The 23,771-nt window shown below is 40.2% G+C and overlaps 1 protein-coding gene across 1 annotated transcript in view; it reads right to left on the bottom strand.

Moving 5' to 3' along the window:
* The window catches only part of ACVR2B (activin A receptor type 2B), a 276,193-nt gene that overhangs the window by 38,506 nt on the left and 213,916 nt on the right, over positions 1 to 23,771 (bottom strand). Inside the window, exons 6-7 of the mRNA XM_089673123.1 lie at positions 11,873 to 12,016; positions 5,703 to 5,851 (exon numbers count right to left, since the gene is read on the bottom strand). Of these exons, the coding sequence (XP_089529249.1) occupies positions 5,703 to 5,851; positions 11,873 to 12,016 (293 nt within the window). The remainder of the gene's footprint in view (positions 1 to 5,702; positions 5,852 to 11,872; positions 12,017 to 23,771) is intronic.

Genomic DNA, 23,771 nt, shown 5'->3' with positions numbered 1-23,771 from the left:
TGTCACAGCTTCTATGCATGAAATGTCATCTATTAATGTAGACGGCAGACCTTTTAACCATCCATTTGTCCTCCATTCACAGATGCTATAGTACAACCTCGATGAATGGATGAGCTGGACAGAAAGCATCGGCATAGTCTTGATGATTGTTTGTCGCAGCTCCCTTAGTTCTATTACCCCTTGCTGCATCAGAGATATCTGCTAAATGAGGACACAGCACACATCTAACTGAAGGTAAGCAATGTCCCTTGTGCTTATTGTTTAACTGAACACGTAGGGTTTAAGAACTTAAAAAATTAAAATAACTGGCTTATTTTAAAGGTGTCTGAGTATCAATTTCTATGACTTCAATTGGGATTTAAGCAGACATGTAATCCTGTGCTTTCATTCCTGGAATCTGTTAAGTACCAGTAATGGATTTGTTATGCTGGGTCAGCTAATGTAGCTGTCAAGATCTTGACAGAACACCCAACTATGCCTGCTTGTGCGACAAATGCATTTACTTATAGTATATCCAGATCCAAAAAAAAAAAAAACACAAAAAATGTAATGTATTGCAGTTTAGCAGTCCTTAGATGTGGTGTTTGCATAATTTTCACCTGGAGATCCTGCCAGTATCACACTTATTTATTACACTTACTTATATATACACAGCGCTTTACATATATATTGTATATTCACATCAGTCCCTAACCCTCAAGAGGCTTACAATCTAAAGTCCCTAACTTATATTTATATATACACATATTAGGGCCAATCTAGACGGGCCAATTAACCTACCAGCATGTCTTTGGAGTGTGGGAGGAAACCGGAGTACCCAGAGAGAACCCACGCAGGCACAGGGAAAACATGAAAACTCCAGTCAGGTGGTGCCGTGGTTGGGATTCGAACCAACAATTCTAGTACGGGCAGGCAGAAGTGCTAACCATTTAGCCACTGTGCTGCAATCCTGTCCAATCTGTGCAAGAGCAGCATTTTCACCCTAAACTGTTCACCAGATTTGTCTACAAACACCCCACCCCTTTATCTCTAGAAGATAGCTAGGAAGAATGATAGCATTGTTTTAGAATTTATTTCAGTGCATGGAAAGCTATGTTGGGTACACAGTGTCTGAACATTGGCAGGTTTGGCAGGTTCAGCAGGAACCGGTCGACATTCGGTCAGTGTGTATAGCAGTTTGTCTGACAGAAGCTGGTCTAACAATCAGCTTTTGTTGAAGGGACATGCTGAAAAACCATGTGTCACAGGTGTTCGTAGGACAATCTTTCAATTTTTTTTTTCATTCAGCCTGTTGAGTTGCACCTGTGAAACATGGGCATTTGACTCAAAGCACACCAAAAATGCAACCACTGTGCTTTTTGATGTGTTTTCTACTCATTTCAATGGGGAGGTACATTTTAAACATTTATCTCACAAATTGCGCAGTGCTTCCATAAATTTCTAATCAATGATCATGTACACACACATTATATATATATATATATATATATACATACACACACACACATACATACACAGTTGTGTTCAAAATAATAGCAGTGTGTTGAAAAAAGTGAATAAAGCTCAAAATCCTAATAGCTTTTATTTCCATACACACAAATGCATTGGGAACACTACACATTCTATTCCAAATCAAAACATGAAGAAAAATATATCAAATTTGTGTTGTTCCTCTAAGAAAATTGAAGAAAAGTGAGTATTAGACTGTTCAAAAAAATAGCAGTGTTTGTATTCTTCTTTACAAACTCAAACATTCACTATATAAACTGAAAAATGTTTGAAGATTTTGCTTTCCTTTGAATCACTTAATGAATATTTAGTTGTATAAGCACTGTTTCTGAGAACTGCTGTACATCTGTGTTGCATGGAGTCACCCAACTTCTGGCACCTGTGAACAGGTATTCCAGCCCAGGATGATTGGACTGCATTCCACAGTTCTTCTCTATTTCTTGGTTTTGCCTCAGAAACTGCATTTTTGATGTCACCCCACAAGTTTTCTATTGGATTAAGATCCGGGGATTGGGCTGGCCACTCCATAACGTCAATCTTGTTGGTCTGGAACCAAGATGTTGCACGTTTACTGGTGTGTTTGGGGTCGTTGTCTTGTTGGAACATTCATTTCAAGGGCATTTCCTCTTCCGCATAAGGCAGCATGACCTCTTCAAGTATTCTGATGTATTCAAACTGATCCATGATCCCTGGTATGTGATAAATAGGCCCAACACCGTAGTTTGAGAAACATCCGCATATCATGATGCTTGCGCAGCCATGCTTCACTGTCCTCACAGTGTACTGCGGCTTGAATTCAGTGTTTGGGGGTCATCTGACAAACTGTCTCCGGCCACTAGACCCAAAAAGAACAATCTTACTTTCATCAGTCCACAAAATGTTGCGCCATTTCTCTTTAGGCCAGTCAATGTGCTCTTTGGCAAATTGTAACCTCTTCAGCACGTCTTTTTTTCAACAGTGGGACTTTGCGGGGGCTTCTTGCAGATAGCTTGGCTTCACATAGGCGTCTACTAATTGTAACAGTACTCACAGGTAACTTTAGACCTTCTTTGATCTTCCTGGAGCTGATTGTTGGCTGAGTCCTTGCCATTTTGGCTATTCTTCTATCCATTCGAATGGTAGTTTTTCGCTTTCTTCCACGTCTTTCAGGTTTTGGTTGCCATTTTAAAGCATTTGTGATCATTTTAGCTGAGCAGCCTATCATTTTCTGCACTTCTTTATATGTTTTCCCCTCTCCAATCAACTTTTTAATCAAGGTACGCTGTTCTTCTGAACAATGTCTGGAACGAACCATTTTCCTCAGAATTTCAGAGAAATGCACTGTAACCAGAATGTACAACATTTGCTGCCTTCCTTCCTTAAATAAGGGCAATAATTGCCACCTGTTTTTCAAAGAATGAATGACCTCACTAATAGAACTCCACACTGCTATTATTTTGAACATGCCCCTTTCAATTAGTGATTCAATTACACAGAATCAGCAGCATGCATGTCATGACTGTTGGGTCTGTTGGATTTCTATTACTCTACTACACCTGCTAGTAAATTATTTGCCATGTAGAAATATCATTTCTACCAAAAACAGTGATTGATCAGGTTAGTGATGTCTGACTGCTATTATTTTGAACACAACTATATATATATATATATATATATACACACAAACACACACACACACATATATTGAACGACTCCAAATAATGTGTATTAGTGCTTAGTGATACAAACATATAAATTCAAATGGTGAATAAAAGACCATAAAAAGTTTGTATAGGAGTCCCATACACCATCCAATAAATGTGCAATCCTAAAAGAATATGCAGTTCTCTTCCCAACAGATGATCTTCACCTTAAAACACACCACAGTGCCCTACATCACACCTCATGGTGTCCTCTCACCTTCACTGCAGGACCCCACTGTGCTAAAGGAGGTCAATTGCACTTTATCAATACAGGGACACTGCTTCTCTTGATATCTCCACACACCCCGGTCACCAAGTCCTCAGTTCCAAAGAAAACATAAGGGAAGCAAGAAGTATACCAGATAGTGTAGATCACTAATCCAGCTTTAATATAGAATTAAAATCACACTCACATTTCAGAAGAAAACACAAGGCATATCTCATAGTACTACTGCATATGGCATCCTAGCTCTGTCCAGCATGATAACGTCACCGTTCACCAGATACACTGCGCCCAGATGGGCTTTCTCATAGGGGTTTGAGGGTTTGAGGGTTTTTCACTTTATTTTTGTATTTTAAACATGCCCCAAAAATGCATCATGCAGGACTTTAAAAATGCAAAACAACAGCAGCGCATTGGTATGAAGAGTTCCACAGGATTTGAAGGGATACATTTTTCAGCCATTTTTGTTCCGCTCTTTAAACACCAAAAACAGATCAGCGTGAAAGGGCCCTAAAAGTCCTGCATTTTGGTGCATGTTTAAAAAGAGCATCAAAAAGGCACATCTCATTGAAATGAATGTAAAACGCATCTTTTGCATTTTAGGTGCGCTTTTTGAGTCACGCGTCCATGTTTGACTGGTGCATGATTGGAGTCAAGCAACCAGAAAACACACCAAAAACACATGTTTTTACTGTGTTTTTTCAACGGAGCAATGTGAAAGAACCCTAAAGGTTTAGGATGAAATCAGGACTCACTAGCCTGCGATCACTGAATAGTGAGGGTATGAATCCAGTATGTCCTTCCAGCTCTGTAGCGCTGCCTCTCTTTCTCCAAGTGGAACGAGAGCAACTGCAGCTAACCACAGCATTTCAGCACTGGGTTATTGGCTGTCAGCCCAGGATAATTAACAACACCTGTGAAATCTGCAGGTGACCTTTGCCGCTGAAATCAGGCACAGGAGAGACCCTGGCTGCCATCATTACTACGCTAGGGGCTCCTTTCAACATCTGGTGACTATAGTACAAGGTATCTGCAAAAACAGTACTGACTTTAAAAAAAAAAAAAAAAAAGACGGTTTTAATTTTGTTTTATTTTCATGGGCCATAAGACGGATCAGTTTGGAGAAAGCTAGGTTTGACCTGCATGACTTATTGCAAGAGGTAGATATTCTTCGTATTATTATACAGGATTTATATAGCGCCAACAGTTTGCTCAGCGCTTTACAATATAAGGGAGACAGTACAATTACAATACATTTCAGTACAGGAGGAATAGGAGGGCCCTGCTCATGAAGCTTACAATCTAAAGGAAGGGGGAGGTGGTAGAAAAGGTGATCGCTGCGGGGGATGATCTGATGGAGGTGGCTCAAGTACAGTTCTTAGGTGGAGGTGGGGTAGGCTTCCCTGAATAAGTGAATTTTTCTAAAGGCAGACATGGTGGGGGCTGACTGGACATACTGCAGTAGTGAGTTCCAGAGCATGGGAGAGGCTCTGGAGAAGTCCTGGAGGCAAGCGTGATGAGGGAGCTACAGAGCAGGATGTCTTGGGAGTAGCGGAGCTGGCAATTTGGACGATATCTGTGGATGAGGTTGGTGATGTAGCTAGGGGCAGTGTTGTGGTTAGTATTCTGAACTTTATATGTTGGGTTGGTGGAAGCCAATGAAAAGATTGGCAGAAAGGGGCAGCATTTATAGTTAGCTTGGCTGAAAAAAGACAAAAGTCCATCCAGTTCAACCATAGAAGAAAAAAAAATTTATAATCCTATACGCACAGTTGATCCAGAGGAAGGCAAAAAAAACCCCAGCAAAAGCATGATCCAATTTGCTCCTGCTGGGAAAAAAATTCCTTCCTGATACCCCGTGAGGCAATCGGATATTCCCTGGATCAACATTACCTATAAATGTTAGTAACCAGTTATATTTTGTGTATCTAGGAAATAATCCAGGCTTTTTTTGAAGCAATCCACTGAGCTGGCCAGAACCAACTCTTGCGGGAGTCTATTCCACATTTTCACAGCTCTCACTGTGAAAAAACCTTTTCATGTTTGGAGATTAAATCTCTTTTCCTCCACATGTAAAGAGTGCCCCCTTGTCCTCTGTGATGACCTCAGGGTGAATAACTCTACACCGAGTTCACTATATGAACCACTGATGTATTTATACATGTTGATCATATCCACCCTTAATCTCCTCTTCTCAAGAGAGAATAAAATCAGTTCCTCTAATCTTTCCTCATAGCTGATCTCCTCCATACATCGATACATGTTGCCGAAATAGTACTCATTCATACCTGTGAGCAATGGCAGGCTTGTGCCCTTCGCCTTTACAGCGAGGCACGTCTTCATGAAGATACGACAACCCTCGTGCCATAGACTCTGCAATGTGGCACAGCTCATTCCAGTTTATGATGTTTCCTTTTAGATAGTCTGTCAGAGAGCCCTGGAGCAAAAACATAATGGGAAGCCAGATTACTTTATTTAAGAATAGACATTTTAATGAACACAATGCAGGAAGTGCAAGTATCTCTAACTTGGTAAACTGTGTGAAGTGCAACATTCCTCCCTTAGTGGCAGCTGCAATATCAATCTGGCCACTAGATGTCACTCTTACTTCTCCAATCTCCCTGCAGTGTTTTAAAGAAATCTAATGTCACATTTCGGAGGTTGCACCATATAAATTTATAAAGGCACACAGAATAGAGGTGCAGATCATGAAGGAGGGGGTGACGCTGGGAATTTTTTTTTTTTTTTTTTAAACTGAATGGATAATATTGGTTTATGAAAGTCATTTTTTATCCATGCAGATGAATTATTGTTTTATATCCAATTATAAAGCAGGATTTTTAGGCACGTTTCTCGGAGTTGATGTATCCATTGTTCTTGTTCTGCAGTCCAACAGTGTCTCTGTGTTCCCTTCTATACATTTAACATGTGCAGCAGCACAGCTGGGAGAAAAGAGGCAAGGCTGCCTTAGCAGTGCGATTTATTAAAGTACAGCTGTACACGAACCAAAGTTTGTTCATTCGGCTAATGAACATTCATAGTTACTTATCACAGAATTGATGAGGTTAATAGAATTTATAAAGCGGATGGCTGATCTTATTCCATTTCCACTTGTGCGTGCCGTACAGGCTGTAGACTTGAGTTAAGATTTCTCATAGGGAATTTGCTGTCTATTAATGCGATCAATCACATGTAAATACTCTTCTTAGCATATGTTAACGTCTTTGGGAAAAAAAAAGGATTTGTTTTCTATTTAGAGTTTCTAGCTACATATGTAGAAAATTACAGAAATGTTTGCTCATTACATATGTGGCTTGTGCTTCCCACTCAGTAGTGCTGAGCTGTGATTATTGCTCGTTTTATCAGTTTGCTTAGGCTGTGGCTTATCCTGTAATCTCAGCAGTTGGTCTCCTATCACGGTCATGATAAAAAAAAAAAAAGCCAATGATGGGGGAACCTACAAATACAATCCCGAAAATACAGGAAAGCAAGCATGAAAATTGTGAGTTATATAAAAAAAAACTGTCAGTTAAACATTATATTATACATCCAAATGTATACTCCCTATATCTTCCTGAATTATAAGCGGATATTGAAATGGAAAAATAAAAAAATGACATATGATGTAGTCACTAGTTTTAGCTTTTCTGAGTAACCGTTTTATTACCCATTGATCCTGCCAGTAGATGCTATTTTTCAACTTTGTTGAACATGGTGACAACGCTTTTCATTCTGCAGCAAAATCATGCAGCAGTGTTGTCGCCCTGTGGATAAGGTAGTCTTATGCAGGCCATAGATGGGTCGAAAATCGGCTGATTTTTCGGCCGAAAATAAAATCAGCCGATTTTCGGATCGTTAGTGGGCTAATTGTTCGGCCGTTTTTCAGTATTTTGGCAGATTTTTTTTATCGATAAAGTTGGAAAAAAATCGGTCGATTTTGCCGATCGGCCGATTTTCGCGGCAATGATGGGCAAATCGGCCGATCTTTTTACCGATAAAAAAATCTGCGCATGAGCAGTGACCTGCAAGAGGAAGACAAAAAGAAGAAGATGAAGAAGAGGAAGAAAAGGAAGAGGAAGAAGATGAAGAAGAGGAAGAAAAGGAAGAGGAAGAAGAAGAAGAAGAGGAGGAAGAAGAAGAATAGGAAGAATAGGAAGAAGAAGAGGATGAAGAAGAAGATGAAGAAGAGGAAGTAGAAGAGGAAGTAGAAGAGGAAGTAGAAGAGGATGAAGAAGAAGAGGATGAAGAAGAAGAGGATGAAGAAGAAGAGGATGAAGAAGAAGAGGATGAAGAAGAAGAGGATGAAGAAGAAGAGGATGAAGAAGAAGAGGATGAAGAAGAAGAGGATGAAGAAGAAGAGGATGAAGAAGAAGAGGAAGAAGAAGAAGAGGAAGAAGAAGAAGAGGAAGAAGAAGAAGAGGAAGAAGAAGAAGAGGAAGAAGAAGAAGAGGATGAAGAAGAAGAGGATGAAGAAGAGGAAGAAGAGGATGAAGAAGATGAAGAAGAGGATGAAGAAGATGAAGAAGTGGAAGTAGAAGAGGATGAAGAAGAAGAGGATGAAGAAGAAGAGGATGAAGAAGAAGAAGAAGAGGATGAAGAAGAAGAGGATGAAGAAGAAGAGGATGAAGAGGAAGAAGTAGAAGAAGAGGAAGAAGTAGAAGAAGAGGAAGAAGTAGAAGAAGAGGAAGAAGTAGAAGAGGAAGAGGAAGAAGTAGAAGAGGATGAAGAAGAAGAAGAAGAAGAAGAGGATGAAGAAGAAGAGGATGAAGAAGAAGAGGATGAAGAAGAAGAGGATGAAGAAGAAGAGGATGAAGAGGATGAAGAAGAAGAGGAGGAAGAAGAATAGGAAGAAGAAGAGGATGAAGAAGAGGATGATGAAGAAGAGGATGATGAAGAAGAGGATGCAGAAGATGAAGAAGAGGATGATGAAGAAGAGGATGAAGAAGATGAAGAAGAAGAGGATGAAGAAGAAGAGGAATTCCAGTCCGGCAAAAAATCTCCCTGCAGAGAGGTCCACTATTTCTTTGACAGTTCCTTGACATTTATAGCGGTTGCAACAAGTCACTAGTTTTAGCTTTTCTGAGTAACCGTTTTATTACCCATTGATCCTGCCAGTAGATGCTATTTTTCAACTTTGTTGAACATGGTGACAACGCTTTTCATTCTGCGGCAAAATCATGCAGCAGTGTTGTCGCCCTGTGGATAAGGTAGTCTTATGCAGGCCATAGATGGGTCGAAAATCGGCTGATTTTTCGGCCGAAAATAAAATCAGCCGATTTTCGGATCGTTAGTGGGCTAATTGTTCGGCCGTTTTTCAGTATTTTGGCAGATTTTTTTTATCGATAAAGTTGGAAAAAAATCGGTCGATTTTGCCGATCGGCCGATTTTCGCGGCAATGATGGGCAAATCGGCCGATCTTTTTACCGATAAAAAAATCTGCGCATGAGCAGTGACCTGCAAGAGGAAGACAAAAAGAAGAAGAAGAAGAAGAGGAAGAAAAGGAAGAGGAAGAAGAAGAAGAGGAGGAAGAAGAAGAATAGGAAGAAGAAGAGGATGAAGAAGAAGAATAGGAAGAAGAAGAGGATGAAGAAGAAGAAGAGGATGAAGAAGAGGATGAAGAAGAAGAAGAGGATGAAGAAGAAGATGAAGAAGAGGATGAAGAGGAGGAGGAAGAAGAAGAATAGGATGAAGAAGAGGATGAAGAAGAGGATGAAGAAGATGAAGAGGAGGAAGAAGAAGAGGATGAAGAAGAAGAGGATGAAGAGGAAGAAGAAGAGGAAGAAGTAGAAGAAGTAGAAGAGGAAGAAGTAGAAGAAGAGGATGAAGTAGAAGAAGAGGAAGAAGAAGAAGAGGATGAAGAAGAGGAGGAGGAAGAAGAGGAGGAGGAAGAAGAAGAAGGAGGAAGAAGAATAGGAAGAAGAAGAGGATGAAGAAGAGGATGATGAAGAAGAGGATGCAGAAGATGAAGAAGAGGATGATGAAGAAGAGGATGATGAAGAAGAGGATGAAGAAAATGAAGAAGAGGATGAAGAAGAGGATGAAGAAGAGGAAGAAGAAGATGAAGAAGAAGAGGATGAAGAAGAGGAATTCCAGTCCGGCAAAAAATCTCCCTGCAGAGAGGTCCACTATTTCTTTGACAGTTCCTTGACATTTATAGCGGTTGCAACAATGTATCTATTTGTTTCCGAATAAAAACATCTGTATCCTAAATGGATACAAATACATTGTTGCAACCGCTATAAATGTCAAGGAACTGTCAAAGAAATAGCGGAGCTCTCTGCAGGGACACTTTTTGCCGGCTGTAGACAGGATGAAAATCGGCCAATTTTTTTTACTGTTGCTGGTAACGTCGGCCGCTTGAACGACCGATTTTTCGTTTTTTTAAAGAAAAATTGGCTGATTTTCGACCCATCTATGGCCTGCATAAGATGGACATGCCATTATACACTCACCAGCCACTTTATTAGGTACACCTGTTCGATTGCTTGATAACACGAACTGCTAATCAGCCAATCACATGGCAGCAACTCAATGCATTTAGGCATCTAGACATCGAGAAGACAACTTGCTGAAGTTCAAACAGAGCATCAGAATAGGGAAGAAAGGTGATTTAAGTGACTTTGGCTGGCCATACATTATACAATTATCTTCCAATTTTCTGCCCAATTTCCTTTAGATTTACCTTCAACTGTGTAGTGCAAGGGCCTGCCTAATTGGATACAACTGAAAGTGTTGTTTAGGTTTGTCCTCCTATTATATGGTTTTTGGTAAATCTAAACCAAAAATCTCCAGATAATTGTATAATGTATGGCCAGCATTTGAATGTGGCATGGTTGTTGGTGCCAGATGGGTTGGTCTGAGTATTTTGAAAACTGCTGATCTACTGGGATTTTCAAGCAAAGCCATCTCTAGGGTTTACACAGAATGGTCCGAAAAAGAGAATATATCAAATGAGCATCAGTTGTGTGGATGAAAATGTCTTGTTGATGTCAGAAGAGAATGGGCAGACTGGTTCAAGAAGATAAAGGCAACAGTAACTCAAATAGCCACTCGTTACAACCAAGCTATGCAGAATACCATCTCTGAACGCACATCAAACCTTGAAGCAGATTAGCTGCAGCAGCAGAAGACCACACCGGGTGCCACTCCTGTAAGCTAAGAACAGGAAAAGGAGGCTACAAATCGCACAGGCTCACCAAAATTGGACAATCGAAAACTGGAAAAACGTTGCCTGGTCTAATGAATCTCAATTTCAGTTGCGACATTCAGATGGTAGGGTCAGAATTTGGCGTAAACAACATGAAAACATGGATCCATCCTGCTTTGTTTCAATGGTTCAGGCTGGTGGTGGTGTATGGTGTGGGGGAGATTTTCTTGGCACACTTTGGGCGCCTTAGTACCAATTGAGCATCGTTCAAACACCACCGCCTATCTGAGTATTGTTGCTGACCATGTCCATCCCTTTATGACTACAGTGTACCCATCTTCTGATGGCTACTTCCAGCAGGCTAATGCACCATGTCACAGAGCTCAAATCATCTCAAACTGGTTTCTTGAACATGACAATGAGTTCACTGTACTCCAATGGCCTCCACAGTCACCAGATCTCAATCCAAAAAGAGCACCTTTGGGATGTGGTGGAACAGGAGATTCGCATTATGGATTTGCAGTCCACAAATCTGCAACAACTGCGTTGTCCCGGGAATCCCTCTCCTCAATAGCTGAGACAGCAGCCATTGGCTCCTGCTGCTGTCAATCACAGCCAGTCAGCCACTGAGAAGCGAGAAGGGGTGGGGCCAAGCCAAAGTGTGTGTGGACACACGTAGCAGCGGGTGCCCCCATAGCAAGCTGCTTGCTGTGGGGGCACCCGACAGGAGGGAGGGGCCAGAATCACCAGTGGGAGAACCAGGAAGAGAAGGATCTGGGCTACTCTGCGCAAAACCTTTACAGAGAGCAGGTAAGTATGATGTGTTTGTTATTTAAAAAGAAATAACCCTTTCATATCACTTTAAAGAAAATCCCACATTTGGGTTGTCACCAGAACAGGAATAGAGGGGAAATCTTCCAATGGGTACATTTGGTGTCCCTGGTGGGGATTCCAATGGGGATCTAGTAGCTCTGGTGAAAACCAGGAATTCCTTCACTTTTGAAGGCTTTCCTCTTAATTCCTATTTTGACTGTGGAACAGGAAGTGAAAGGAAATCTCCCCAATGGGAAACAAATGGCAAAGAAAAACCTGTCTGGGGTTATAACCATTCCTTAATTCAAAAAAAAAAAAAAAAAAAAAACTACTCTACTTTAAGGAAAATACTTGAAAGAGAGCCAACATCTACATCAAACTAAAAATAACCAAGTGAATACCAGTTATAAGCTTTGTCAGTAGTTTTAATTATGGCCCCTGGTGATATATACAGCCAGGCATTTACCGGCAAGTATATGGCTTAACAGGAAATTCTACCTTTTCATGGAAAGCAGTGATCAGCCACAGCTCCATTTCCAGGTTTGTGCCTCTCTTCTCAGCCGCAATGAATTGCAAGAGGTTTTCATGTTTCATGCCAGGGGTGGTAAAGATTTCCCTCTCACTCTGCCAGGACTGCTTATCCTAAAAATAACAAAAACACAAAAAAACACTTTTTACATTTTTTTTTATAAAATAAAGCAAAGTGAACGTCAAGCACATGCTGTTGTCAATGTGATAGTGAATAATGGCACCAATGGACAGGTATTTTATTTAGTTATTTATTCCAGGTACTTATACAGCGCCATCAATTTACGCAGCGCTTTACATATACTTTATATATTGTACATTCACATCAGTCCCTAACCCTCAAGGGGGCGTACAATCTAAGGTATCAATTTTAAGCCAGCCAAAGATTGACAAATCTTGGCCAGTTCAGCAGGGACTGGCCGATATTTGATTCATCTACAGGCAGGATGTTTGTACTCAAGTTGATCCATCGATCAACATGGGTACAACCAGCTTGTCAGATTCTTTACATGTGATCACTACCGGAGGCTATAGCCGATAGCAATAAGTATTGTGTTCTGCCAGTTTGGAAGGCTCCCTGCAGCCAGAACACAATTGCTCAGTTGAAGGCATTCCCACATCAACCCTGACTGTGCTGATGGGGGAATCGTGTAACTTTCTTTTCAGCAACAAAAGAAACTCGAATCATCTATGGCCTGCCTTACTCCTGAATATAGACAAGGAACCTGCACAATCTCCAAGAAAATTCCATTTCCACGATTCTTGGTCACAGCACTTTGCAACTTGAATTAACAAACATGTACCAATCTGCCAGGGTCTCCAACATAAAATCTAACAGAAAAAAAGTGTGCACATTTTGGATCCTTGCGCACAGAATTTGGAAGACGCTGTTTTGAAGCTTTTATTACGAAAAATAATCATTCATCAAAAATAAATATTGCTCAAACCTCATTTTATATTTATGTGCTTTTTGATAAGTGCATTCATATGGTTTCTTATATTGTTATGATATCATAGAGGGCAATAAATATGTAAAGTAATGGAAGCAGGGACATGACACTTACCGAAGAATCAAGCAAAAAGGGGCTATTTCAGAAGAGGATTATGGGGTGATCTTTAGGTCACTTTCATACGTACAGACCAATTGTTTTATCAGTTCAGTCACATTTTTTCAAACAAACAAAACGGATGAAGTTAACATTTTTTCATCAGTTTTTCGTAATTTTACCATCGGTTTTTCATCAGTTTACTATCAGTTTTTCACATCCATTACCATTGCAAAAACAGATGCAAAAACGGACTGTTTGCCCATTTAGATCGGTTTTCTACAGCTCCATTTTTTCAATGGAACATAAATAGGGTTTTGATCCGTTTTAAAAAAAAAAAAGGATGTTGACAAATGACAAATGTGGATGTAAACTGATGATCATCTATTTACATCCACTTTTCTATAGAGATGCACTGATGTCCATTTTTCATCCAACAGATGGATGATAAACGGACAAATGATTAGCATGTGTGAAAGGGTCCCAATCCAGGTGGTTGTAGCAATCGTGCACACAGAGATGGATGCAAACCTCCATTTTGGCAAAGGCCTCCATCTTCTATCATTCTCTACTCCCAAATCAGCTTCCCGCTCCCTCTCTGTTGAGTGACACGTGGTCCCTGGTCGCTGAGTTCAAAAAGGCATCAAGGTCCAGTGGAAGAGCTCATGGCTATAAACCCCAATTAGACTGGCCCCCATATGTCTGCGAGATTCTGCTTAGGAAAGGATAGTAAAACCATAAACCAAGTCCTTCACTGAGCTCAAAGACATTCCAGGTAGTCGTAAACCAGACTTGCATTTAAAAACCCAGTTTTCCATATAATTTTATATCTCCAAATAGGAAATAATTACACAAACATGGAGCACATATTCAGATGGCTCATTTTAATACAAATCGCCTGATATATTACACCCCCTAGCTGACAGCTCCAGGAGAGCAGAAAATGACATCTCCTTAACCGTCCCAGCGGGTATGTCATACTTCATATCTAGACATTCAGCAGATGATTCTGCGTATTAATCTACCCATGGGTGGAATGTTAAATGTACTTAGGAAAAGTTATTGACTATATTATAATTTGTGAGGGCTTGGTCAGAGCCTGAGCTTCTCGCCTACAACTCCCTCCCCAAATGAGGCGATTGGTTCTCTGCTTCAGGGAGACACCCTGCTGAGTTCCTAGAAAAAGGTTGTTATGCTTGAAGCTAAGCTAAGCTGAGTCGAGCTAAGTTGAAGATTCTCCCTTGTAATATCGGAACCAACTCTGGGAGACGGCCCTTCTAAATTCCTTTCTGTTATCTCTTTGCTGTGCTATTGCTCTTTGTGTGTGTGTGTGTGTGTGTGTGTGTGTATATATATATATATATATATATATATATATATATATATATATATATATATATATATACACAGGCTACATCTTTTTCTGTAAATATTTTTATTGCACCCTTTTGACCTTTTAGTAATAAATCTTACTTTCTGAAAGTGTTGAACTGTTTCTAAAGCTCTTTAATGCAAACTAAGAATCCCTGCCTCTGAAGAGCGCTACTGTGTGTGTGTTTTAAACTTCGGTATATCTCTGCCTGCGGTGACAGCGGTATACCGACGCTTATGCAAACATCATAGTGTTATTGCTGATATTGCCGAGTTTCCTCTTTCACTGTACAAAAAGGAGGTGGTGGCAGTGTGAAGGGTTAATTGCATAATTAACCTGACCCAGTAACAATCGCTCCCAGGCTGCAAGTACACAGATTGTGGTCCATTAGCTGGAAAATCTTTGTGCAGGGCGCAGCTGGGCGTGGCATTGTTACGCACGTGACAGCGCTGTTCTAGATTGGCTAGTTCTTCGGTCACGAGTTTGGTGTGAAGGGCTGGGGTCTGACGCCACGATCGTCACAGTGGTCATTAACATTTCTTAGGAACTATGTCATTTTATGTAAAAATCCCTGGTGAAAGATCGCTGTTAAAGTAAATACGTTTTAAAAAAAGATGTAAAATTTCCATAAAGTTTGAGGCCATGAGAAAATATACATACATATACATACATATATATATATATATATATATATATATATATATATATATATGTCTCTATTCTTTTCTGGAAAAAATTGGAAATTTTTAGAACTGAGGGAAAAAAAATTAGCGTGAAAAAATTTTACAAATTAAAAATTATTTTGTTACACTGGGAAGGTGAAATGCAGGGTATATAAAAATATTATGCTTGAAATAAAAAGTACAGCGTACTCAGTAAATAAACTAAATGTTTATTTTTTTATTACAAATTGTTGACTGTATATTATATTATACTGTATATTAAGAAGATTTCAGCTATACATGAGAACCAGTAACCACCCCCTTTTCTCTTAAAAGCAGTAAAAAAAAAAAAGGCAAGAACCCTTAAATAAATAAATATCAGCAATAAATAAATAAATAATATTAGCGCCAACAGCAAATAAAAAGGTAAGTAATTAGCATTATTTGTGCCAACAGGATATGGGCATTGGAGGTGTAAGGTCCACCCCAATATTTAAGCGCAATAGTGAGGTTTAACTTTTGAGTGGTGCTTTAAAAAATAAAATGAGAAAAGGAAACAGAAGACACAACTTAATACACGTGATTTAATCAACATAATTTTTCGTTTCTTCTACCTCCTCATATCAGTCATTTTTCTCACAGATTTCTAAAAACGTAAGGTTTGCGTGAATTGAAGCAAGCTTTTCTACTTTTTCACAGGTCCATTTGTTTCTTGATTTGGCATGAATACTACCAAACATAGGCAGATTCTTTCACAGGTAGCAGAAGATGTTATATCGTGCAGAGACCTTTCCACCATCTTGCAGGAGGGATATGTTTTGCAGAATCCCAGACTGCATTCCTTGATAGATCTATTATTATTGTTGTAAAAGAACATATTTCATACTTTTTATTCAATTTTTTTCAGGAAAAAAAACGGCTTTGGAAAAAAAACCCTAAAAAAGGTATTTTCCCAATGTTTGTTTTTTTTCCTAGGCCTTCCAATCTCTACTTGGGCCTAGTGACAAATCGCTCAGGCAGAGCAATGTGAGAGCTAAGAGGGAGTGTACGTGTGTTACCATTCCAATAATGGCTGGGACAGCAGTTATGTAAAGGGGACTTAGTTGGCCCAATATACAGTGTCAATGTTGCGTTTCTTTTTTTCTTACGACATTTTTTTTTTTTGCAGTTACTTGTTCAGTAACAAAATGTAAAACAAATTACTGAAAAAATAAAAGAAAAAAGAAACAACACGTTTCTTAAGCATCTAAACGGCACATTTCAGATCAAACTTCTTCAGCACTGAGCTTTCAAAATATTTTCAGCATTAGAACACAATCTTGACTTAATGAGCACAAACCCAATCAAGCTTTTCTCTGGCTACAAAGATGTAGTTTGTACACTTCTCCATAATTGTTCTTCTAACCGTTTTTCTTTGTATTATTTCTTCTTCTTAGCCCCTTCTTCGAAGAGCCTTTTAGCGAGTGGAGAAAATTAGGTTCCTACCCAAATTTCTATTGCTGTTATTTTATTTAACTTAGAACTAGAGAACCTTACAAAAGGAATCAATGGTGAATATTCCTGATCAGAATGCGAATGAGCCCTCAGCACAGAACGGTGTACAATGAGAGTGCTCGATTACTGATTTACAGGGCACTGCCAGCTTTCACCTCCTGTGTGTGTGCTGGTGAGGAGCCAAGTGTGGGTCACAGCTTAGTCTGTACAGTGTTTAGTGCACACAATGCAATGGACGGGAGACTCCAATTTTAATGGTAATGAAAGCAGAAAAATCAAGTGATTTTTCTCCAAATTAGCGTATCCCTTATGCCTCTCGAATTCTTGGGTAGTAATGTCATGCAGACAAAACAAAACCGTACATTTAAAAGGCTATTTGTCTAATTATGCCACAATGTGTCCATGTCCTGCAATTTGCATTAAAGCAACAGCAGCAGCAAAATATGAAGAGCCATATGTATGACTGCATGGTGTATTTTTCATGTTACTTTGGCTAATGAGAGTCCTTTTTTTATTTTAGACATCTCACATCTCTTAAGACATCATAAACCAAGGTTGGTTCTAGAACTAAAGCTTTTGAACATCCTCCAACATGACCTAGTGTTTACGGTAAAAGCACCCTGCTTCTGAATTTCACTCTGCCTTAGATTACAAGGAAACGCTTCAGCGGAGTTCAAGGACTAAGCCTAGGAAAATTCAATCAGAGGGGCCAAAAGTAGTTCAGGAGCAGAGGTAATACATGGTAGGGTTCTTCAATGAGGCTCATTTGCTGATATTTTACATGCCTAAAAAAACTGTTATCCATACTATTCAATTCAAGAATCTAGACGATTGTGCCCTGACTTGTATGACTCTCTGGACATATCTGCATGATTATATTCAAGCAAATCAATGTATAATATATTTACCAATTCATCTGGATTACAAATTGATTCAATGATCTTTAAGATATGTTTTGTAAATCATTTTGTGTGAAACTCATAATAGAAGAAAAATGGCAGCTTCTATTGCTGACCCCCTCCTAAAATGCTGGCTATACTGTTGATCATGTTCCATAAATGCAGTTTAGAAGGTCTATCCTCACATTAGGCTCAGAAAGGATTCAAATTGTTAACATGACTGATCACAATTAGCATTTTCAGGATCTCAACAATACTTATATAACTATATATATCTCACGACAGTCTCTTTCAAGGCCTTGTGGCGTTGGTGCGTTTTGCCATGTTTTCTAAGCACTTGATGGAATAGGAAAGGATGAAATTCATAGCATAGTCACTGTCAGGCATTCAGGAGGCGATCCTACCACCTCCTGAATGCCTGTGTTCTTTATTTTTTCTGTAATTACAAACGGGACACGAGCTAAGTGTTTGATTTGCAATTGCAGCGTGGCTCTGTTGACTTAACTGACTAACTGATGACTTAAATGATTGACTTTGACATGCGGTTCCACTGGTCAACTCGACATGCTGCACTGAACTTGCATTTGGTGCGAGGAATCGCAGCTGCATCATGTGCACAGCTCCCTCCAGCTGAATAGTAGGACTTAAATGGACGGTTGAGGAATAAAACCAAGGTTCAACTGCCTGTTTTTACCACCACCCATAGCCATATGAAAAAGACCTAAGGCTTGTACACAAAGGGGGAGATTTACTAAAACTGGTGCAATCAGAATCTGGTGCGGATGTTTATAGTAGCCAATCAGCCTCTAACCTCAGCTTGTTCAATTACGCTTTGGCAATAAAACCTGGAAGCTGATTGATTTCTATACAGAGCTGCTCCAGATTTTGCATTCTCCAGTTTTAGTAAATAACCCCCAAAGGTGCCAAACCATATACAACCAATGCATACGGTTACAAAGCATTTTTTTCAGGACAATCCAGCAGTCAAGGTAAGGCTAGGTTCACACTGAAGCTGTGTGATTTTGATCTTGATTTTCAAGTGCAGTTGCAGTGCTATTCTGACACAATTTGGATACAGCTGCGATTTCTGTGCTGGGGAAGAAAACCTGCTGGCATTGTATGACAACAGGACAGATAAGCGGTTTGAAAGCATTTCCATTGAAGTCTATTAACCACAAAATCGCACTGCATCACACCAAAGAAGCACAGGACCCATTTCCCAAAGTTGGATCACTGCTACGCTGTATTGATGTGAACAGGCTCCATAGAAACCAATGTCATTACCCTTGTCAAGTGGTTCAGTGCGATCCCATCTGAAATTGCATCAATGTGAACCAGGGTTAAGAGGGAAAGAAAAAAAAACGAGAGTGAAGTTCTCTATAGTTTGCCTTTTTGGTGAATATTATTTGTTCTTCTTTACTCTGTTTAGCCTGGGAAATGGGGCTTATTTTATACAACAGCCCCAAACCAAATGCAGCCCATGCAAAATCTATCATGAAAACAATTCACGCAACAATTTTCGGGACTTTAACCAAAGCACTCTACATAATTAGGTGTATAATGCTGATACGGCATAACGATTCTATATTTTAGGATAATCTTTATGTGAGATAAAGAACAGCAGAAGCGACGAGAGCAGAAATTGAAGGAGGGGGAGATCGGGTATTAATAAAACTCCACTTCTTAGATGTGAATAAATGAAAATTCAAATACGTAATAACTCATTTGCCTTCATTTGTAGAATTCCAAGTCGCCTTTTGAGTCCCAATTTCCATTACTAAACATTTCAATGTTTTCTTTGTTGGCTAAATCCGTGGAAAATGGCCATGTATTTGTATTATAGCAATAAGTAGTTTCTTTATTCTAAAACACAATGTAAATAAGCTGCGGATTTTTATGTGAGCCTGACCCTGGAGAGTTCGTCGTCTCCACCGGGCTGAAATTTTCTGCCTGCTCAACACAATGGTTGAAAAGAGCCAGTCCCTGGAGCTCAAAGTACAGTGGCTCAGTAATGAAAATAAAATTAAGGAAGTCCTGGGGATTGCAGTGTCACACAGATTAATGTTCAAATCACCAGGAGCAAAGAATCTAAGCGTCTTGCAATTAGGAAAAGCAGACTTCTTGCTGGGAAGTTACCAAACCGCTTTCTTAAGGTCTCACACGCTTTTCCTGCAGTACATCAATTGTGCTGGAAAATTCATCAGCAATGACGAAAAGAAGACACTTTTGAAGAAAGTTTGAATTTCAAGGACTAACTTTACCAACCAAGGAGAGAGTATGTAGTAAACGCTTTAATAAAGAGCTAGAAATAATGCAATCCTCCAAACATTGTGTCAAAGGGTTTTAAAGTGTTACTAAACCCAGGACCCTGCATTCACTTTATCTGGTCTCCCATAGTACACACAACATGGAAAAGCAATTATTTTAGTAAATATAAACTGCTAAATACCTTTTCTCATTAGCAGTTAGAGCAGTCTTGTGACTTCAGCAGAGCACTGGTTAAAGCTTGTAAGAGGAGTTTTATTTCTGCTCTAGGATGCAAAACCCCTTACCCTCTGTCTGGACAGTGCTGATTGGCCCTGTGCTGATCACAGGCACTCTCCCAAGAACTCTCTAGCAATACACACCAAACTGAGCATGTGCATTCGACTACAGATTCCGTCTGTATCAGTTGGACATTTCAACAAGAGGAGGGACAGGGAAGAAAGGATCAAACAGCTTTTTTACACAATGCAGAGGATTAACCCTGTAGGTTCCACAGTAAGTACAACAAGCATGCTTTACTGCATATACAGACTGGTTTTACTGTTGTGGGTTTAGTAACACTTTAAGCTGAAAAAAAACGACAAAAAGCTGCTTTCCACACAAACAGTGGAACACATAAAAGAGAGCCTTTTAGGACCCTTTCACACGGGTTATCCAATCAGGACTGCCTGTCAGTTTTTCAGGAGGACCTGGATGGATGCTCCATGTATTCCTATGGACCGGTGGGTCTGGTCCACTAAAAGAAAATAAATCCAATAAATAAATTCCCTCCATTTAGGCAGATCAGATCGGAGGACAGTCGGGTGTAAAATGAACAACCGGTCCATTTACACCCAACCACCCACATAACAGAGTGGGTTATGTCCGTGTCCACTCTATATGAAATGGACATGCTCTGATCAGCAGAAGATTAGCGGACAGATCCCCTGCTTAGCAAAGCAGATTCCGCCCCATCTGAAAGGGGTCTTAACCTGCTAAAAGTATTTGAATTTCTGTCCATCCTTTTCTGAGATCTAACCAGCTCTGCCTGGTCTTTTTACTGCTGCAGATAATGTGGTTCTAAAGGCTTAAGATTTTTAACCTAATGCATTCTCTGCATGAAGGTACAAAAACCTTCTCTGTACAGCCCCCCCCCCCAGTCCCTTCTTATACTTACCTGAGCCCAATCTCGATCCAGCGATGTGCATGAGAGCAGAGGCTCTCTTGGCTCTTTCCCTCCTCATAGGCTCCTGTTGCTGTCAATCACAGCCAGTGGGGAGGGAGCAGGGGGCATGGCCGAGCTGTGCTGTGTGTCAATGGACACACAGACTGCCTCCCGCAGCCAGGGACAGGACAATGAAAGAAAAAGCAGCAGACTGATGGCCTCTTTTTCATTCTACCGTACTCTCTCCTCCTCTCTATCAGCATGTACACTGAGCTATACAGCACACCTGACTGGTCCTTCATGCTGCTTCTCTCTCCCCAAGTCTGAGCTCTACTGTACAGGAGGCTGCAATAGACCTATACCAGAACACATTTTAGTTACGTACAACAGTAAGTGCCATTACACACGATATGCAGACACGAGTTATCGTTCCATCAACATCAAAAAACCTGTCCTGTAAAAATGTCACAAAGTGGTTAAAAGGAGGCTGTGTGAGATCAGCAGTGCTGAGATGCAATAAAGATGAAAAAAGGTGAAAACAATTAAGCTATTAAAAAAATGCACTTGTTTATGAGCCACAGTACTTTAGAGAACTAAATCTCATTCAGATAGGGTTTGCATATACTTCAAATGAAAAGATACTTTACTAAATAAAGTACAGGTAGGGGAGACATCAGGCAATGTTCGCTGAATATGTATGCATATATGTTCTAAAAAAAGAAAAAATGCTCCTGGGTAATGCCACGTGTACTTAACAGACATGGAACATATACATATACAAGTTGGCTTGCTCCCTGGCTTCTAAGAATTGGCAGATTTATAGAATTACTATATTTCATGGGCTGGGAGAAGATACACCTGCAGCAGAGGAGAAGGTAGACAAGGTTAGAAGAGTTGAATGATATTTCTATTAGGCCCCTTGCACATTGGTAGAAATAAATGCAGCTTCTGTGGCCTTGTAGCTTTTTTTATGGATTATACACAGGTGCGTTGTCTATGGGACAATGCGTGTAAAATCCACAATGCGGCCATGCATTTACAACAGTTAAAGAAAAAAAAAATATTATTTTTGTTTGAGTGCAGTGATTTACAAGCAACGTATGCACATATATGCATACATTAAGACACCGGTAGTTAGAAGAGGACAAAGACAAATTTAAAGCATGTATATGAGTATGCATGTTTACGCACCTGTATGTGCTATAAAACACCAGTGAATTAAATATTTACTACAACGGATGCACACAGAATTTGGTGAAGCTGTGCAGAGTAACCAATCAGCTTCTATGTTTTATTATCAAAGCTTAATTAAACGAGCTGAAGTTAGGCTCCTTTCACACGGATGGACTCTGCCTGCTCAGCGGAGAATCTGTCCGCTGACCCTCAGTAAGAAGGCGGATGAAAGGTCCGTGTCTGCTCTGGTTATGCAGAGCAGACATAGCCCCCTTTCCTCTATGGATCATAGGATGTAAACAGATCGCCTGTCCATTTCCATTGAACTGTCATCCAATTCGATCCGCTAGACGGATGGTGAACGGATCCCCATACAGTCATGGCCGAAATTGTTGGCACCCTTGATATTTTTCCTGAAAATCAAGTATTTCACACAAAAAAGGTATTGCATTAACACATGTTTTGCTATACACATGTTTATTCCCTTTGTATGTATTGGAACAAATATAAAACAGAGGCAGAAAAGCAAATATGACATAATGTCACACAAAACCCCAAAAATGGGCTGGACAAAAGTATTGGCACCCTTAACTTAATATTTGGTTGCACACCCTTTGGAAAACATAACTGAAATCAGTCGCTTCCTATAACCATCAATAAGCTTCTGACACCTCTCACCCGGAATTTTGGACCACTCTTCCTTTGCAAACAGCTCCAGGTCTCTCTTATTGGAAGGACACCTTTTCCCAACAGCAATTTTAAGATCTCTCCACAGGTGTTCAATGGGATTTAGATCTGGGCTCATTGCTGGCCACTTCAGAACTCTCCAGCGCTTCTTTGCCATCCATTTCTGAGTGCTTTTTGACGTATGTTTGGGGTCATTGTCCTGCTGGAAGACCCAGGATCTTGGACGCAAACCCAGCTTTCTGACACTGGGCCCTACAGTGCGACCCAAAATCCTTTGGTAATCCTCAGATTTCATGATGCCTTGCACACAGTCAAGGCACCCAGTGCCAGAGGCAGCAAAACAACCCCAAAACATCATTGAACCTCCACCATATTTTACCGTAGGTACTGTGTTTTGTTCTTTGTAGGCCTCATTCCGTTTTCGGTAAACAGTAGAATGATGTGCTTTACCGAAAAGCTCTATCTTGGTCTCATCTGTCCACAAGACGTTTTCCCAGAAGGCTTTTGGCTTACTCAAGTACATTTTGGCAAACTGTAGTCTTGCTTTTTTATGTCTCTGTGTCAGCAGTGGGGTCCTCCTGGGTCTCCTGCCATAGCGTTTCATTTCATTTAAATGTCGACGGATAGTTCGCGCTGACACTGATGCTCCCTGAGCCTGCAGGACAGCTTGAATGTCTTTGGAACATGTTTGGGGCTGCTTATCCACCATCCGGACTATTCTGCGTTGCAATCTTTCATCAATTTTCCTCATCCGTCCACGACCAGGGAGATTAGCTACAGTGCCATGGGTTGCAAACTTCTTGATAATGTTGCGCACTGTGGACAAAGGCAAATCTAGTTCTCTGGAGATGGACTTGTAACCTTGAGATTGTTGATATTTTGCCACAATTTTGGTTCTCAGGTCCTCAGACAGTTCTCGTCTCCTCTTTCTGTTGTCCATGCTTAGTGTGGCACAGACAGACACACAATGCAAAGGTTAAGTGAACGTCTCTCCTTTTTATCTGCTTTCAGGTGTGATTTCTATATTGCCCACACCTGTTACTTGCCCCAGGTGAGTTTACAGGAGCATCACATGCTTGTAACATTCTTATTTATCCGCAGTTGTGAAAGGGTGCCAATACTTTTGT

This window comes from Staurois parvus, unplaced genomic scaffold (genome assembly GCF_062004578.1).
Source record: "Staurois parvus isolate SC_StPar_1 unplaced genomic scaffold, SC_StPar_1.0 ptg000136l, whole genome shotgun sequence".
Taxonomy (NCBI): domain Eukaryota; kingdom Metazoa; phylum Chordata; class Amphibia; order Anura; family Ranidae; genus Staurois; species Staurois parvus.
This window is presented reverse-complemented; position numbering and strand designations above follow the sequence as displayed.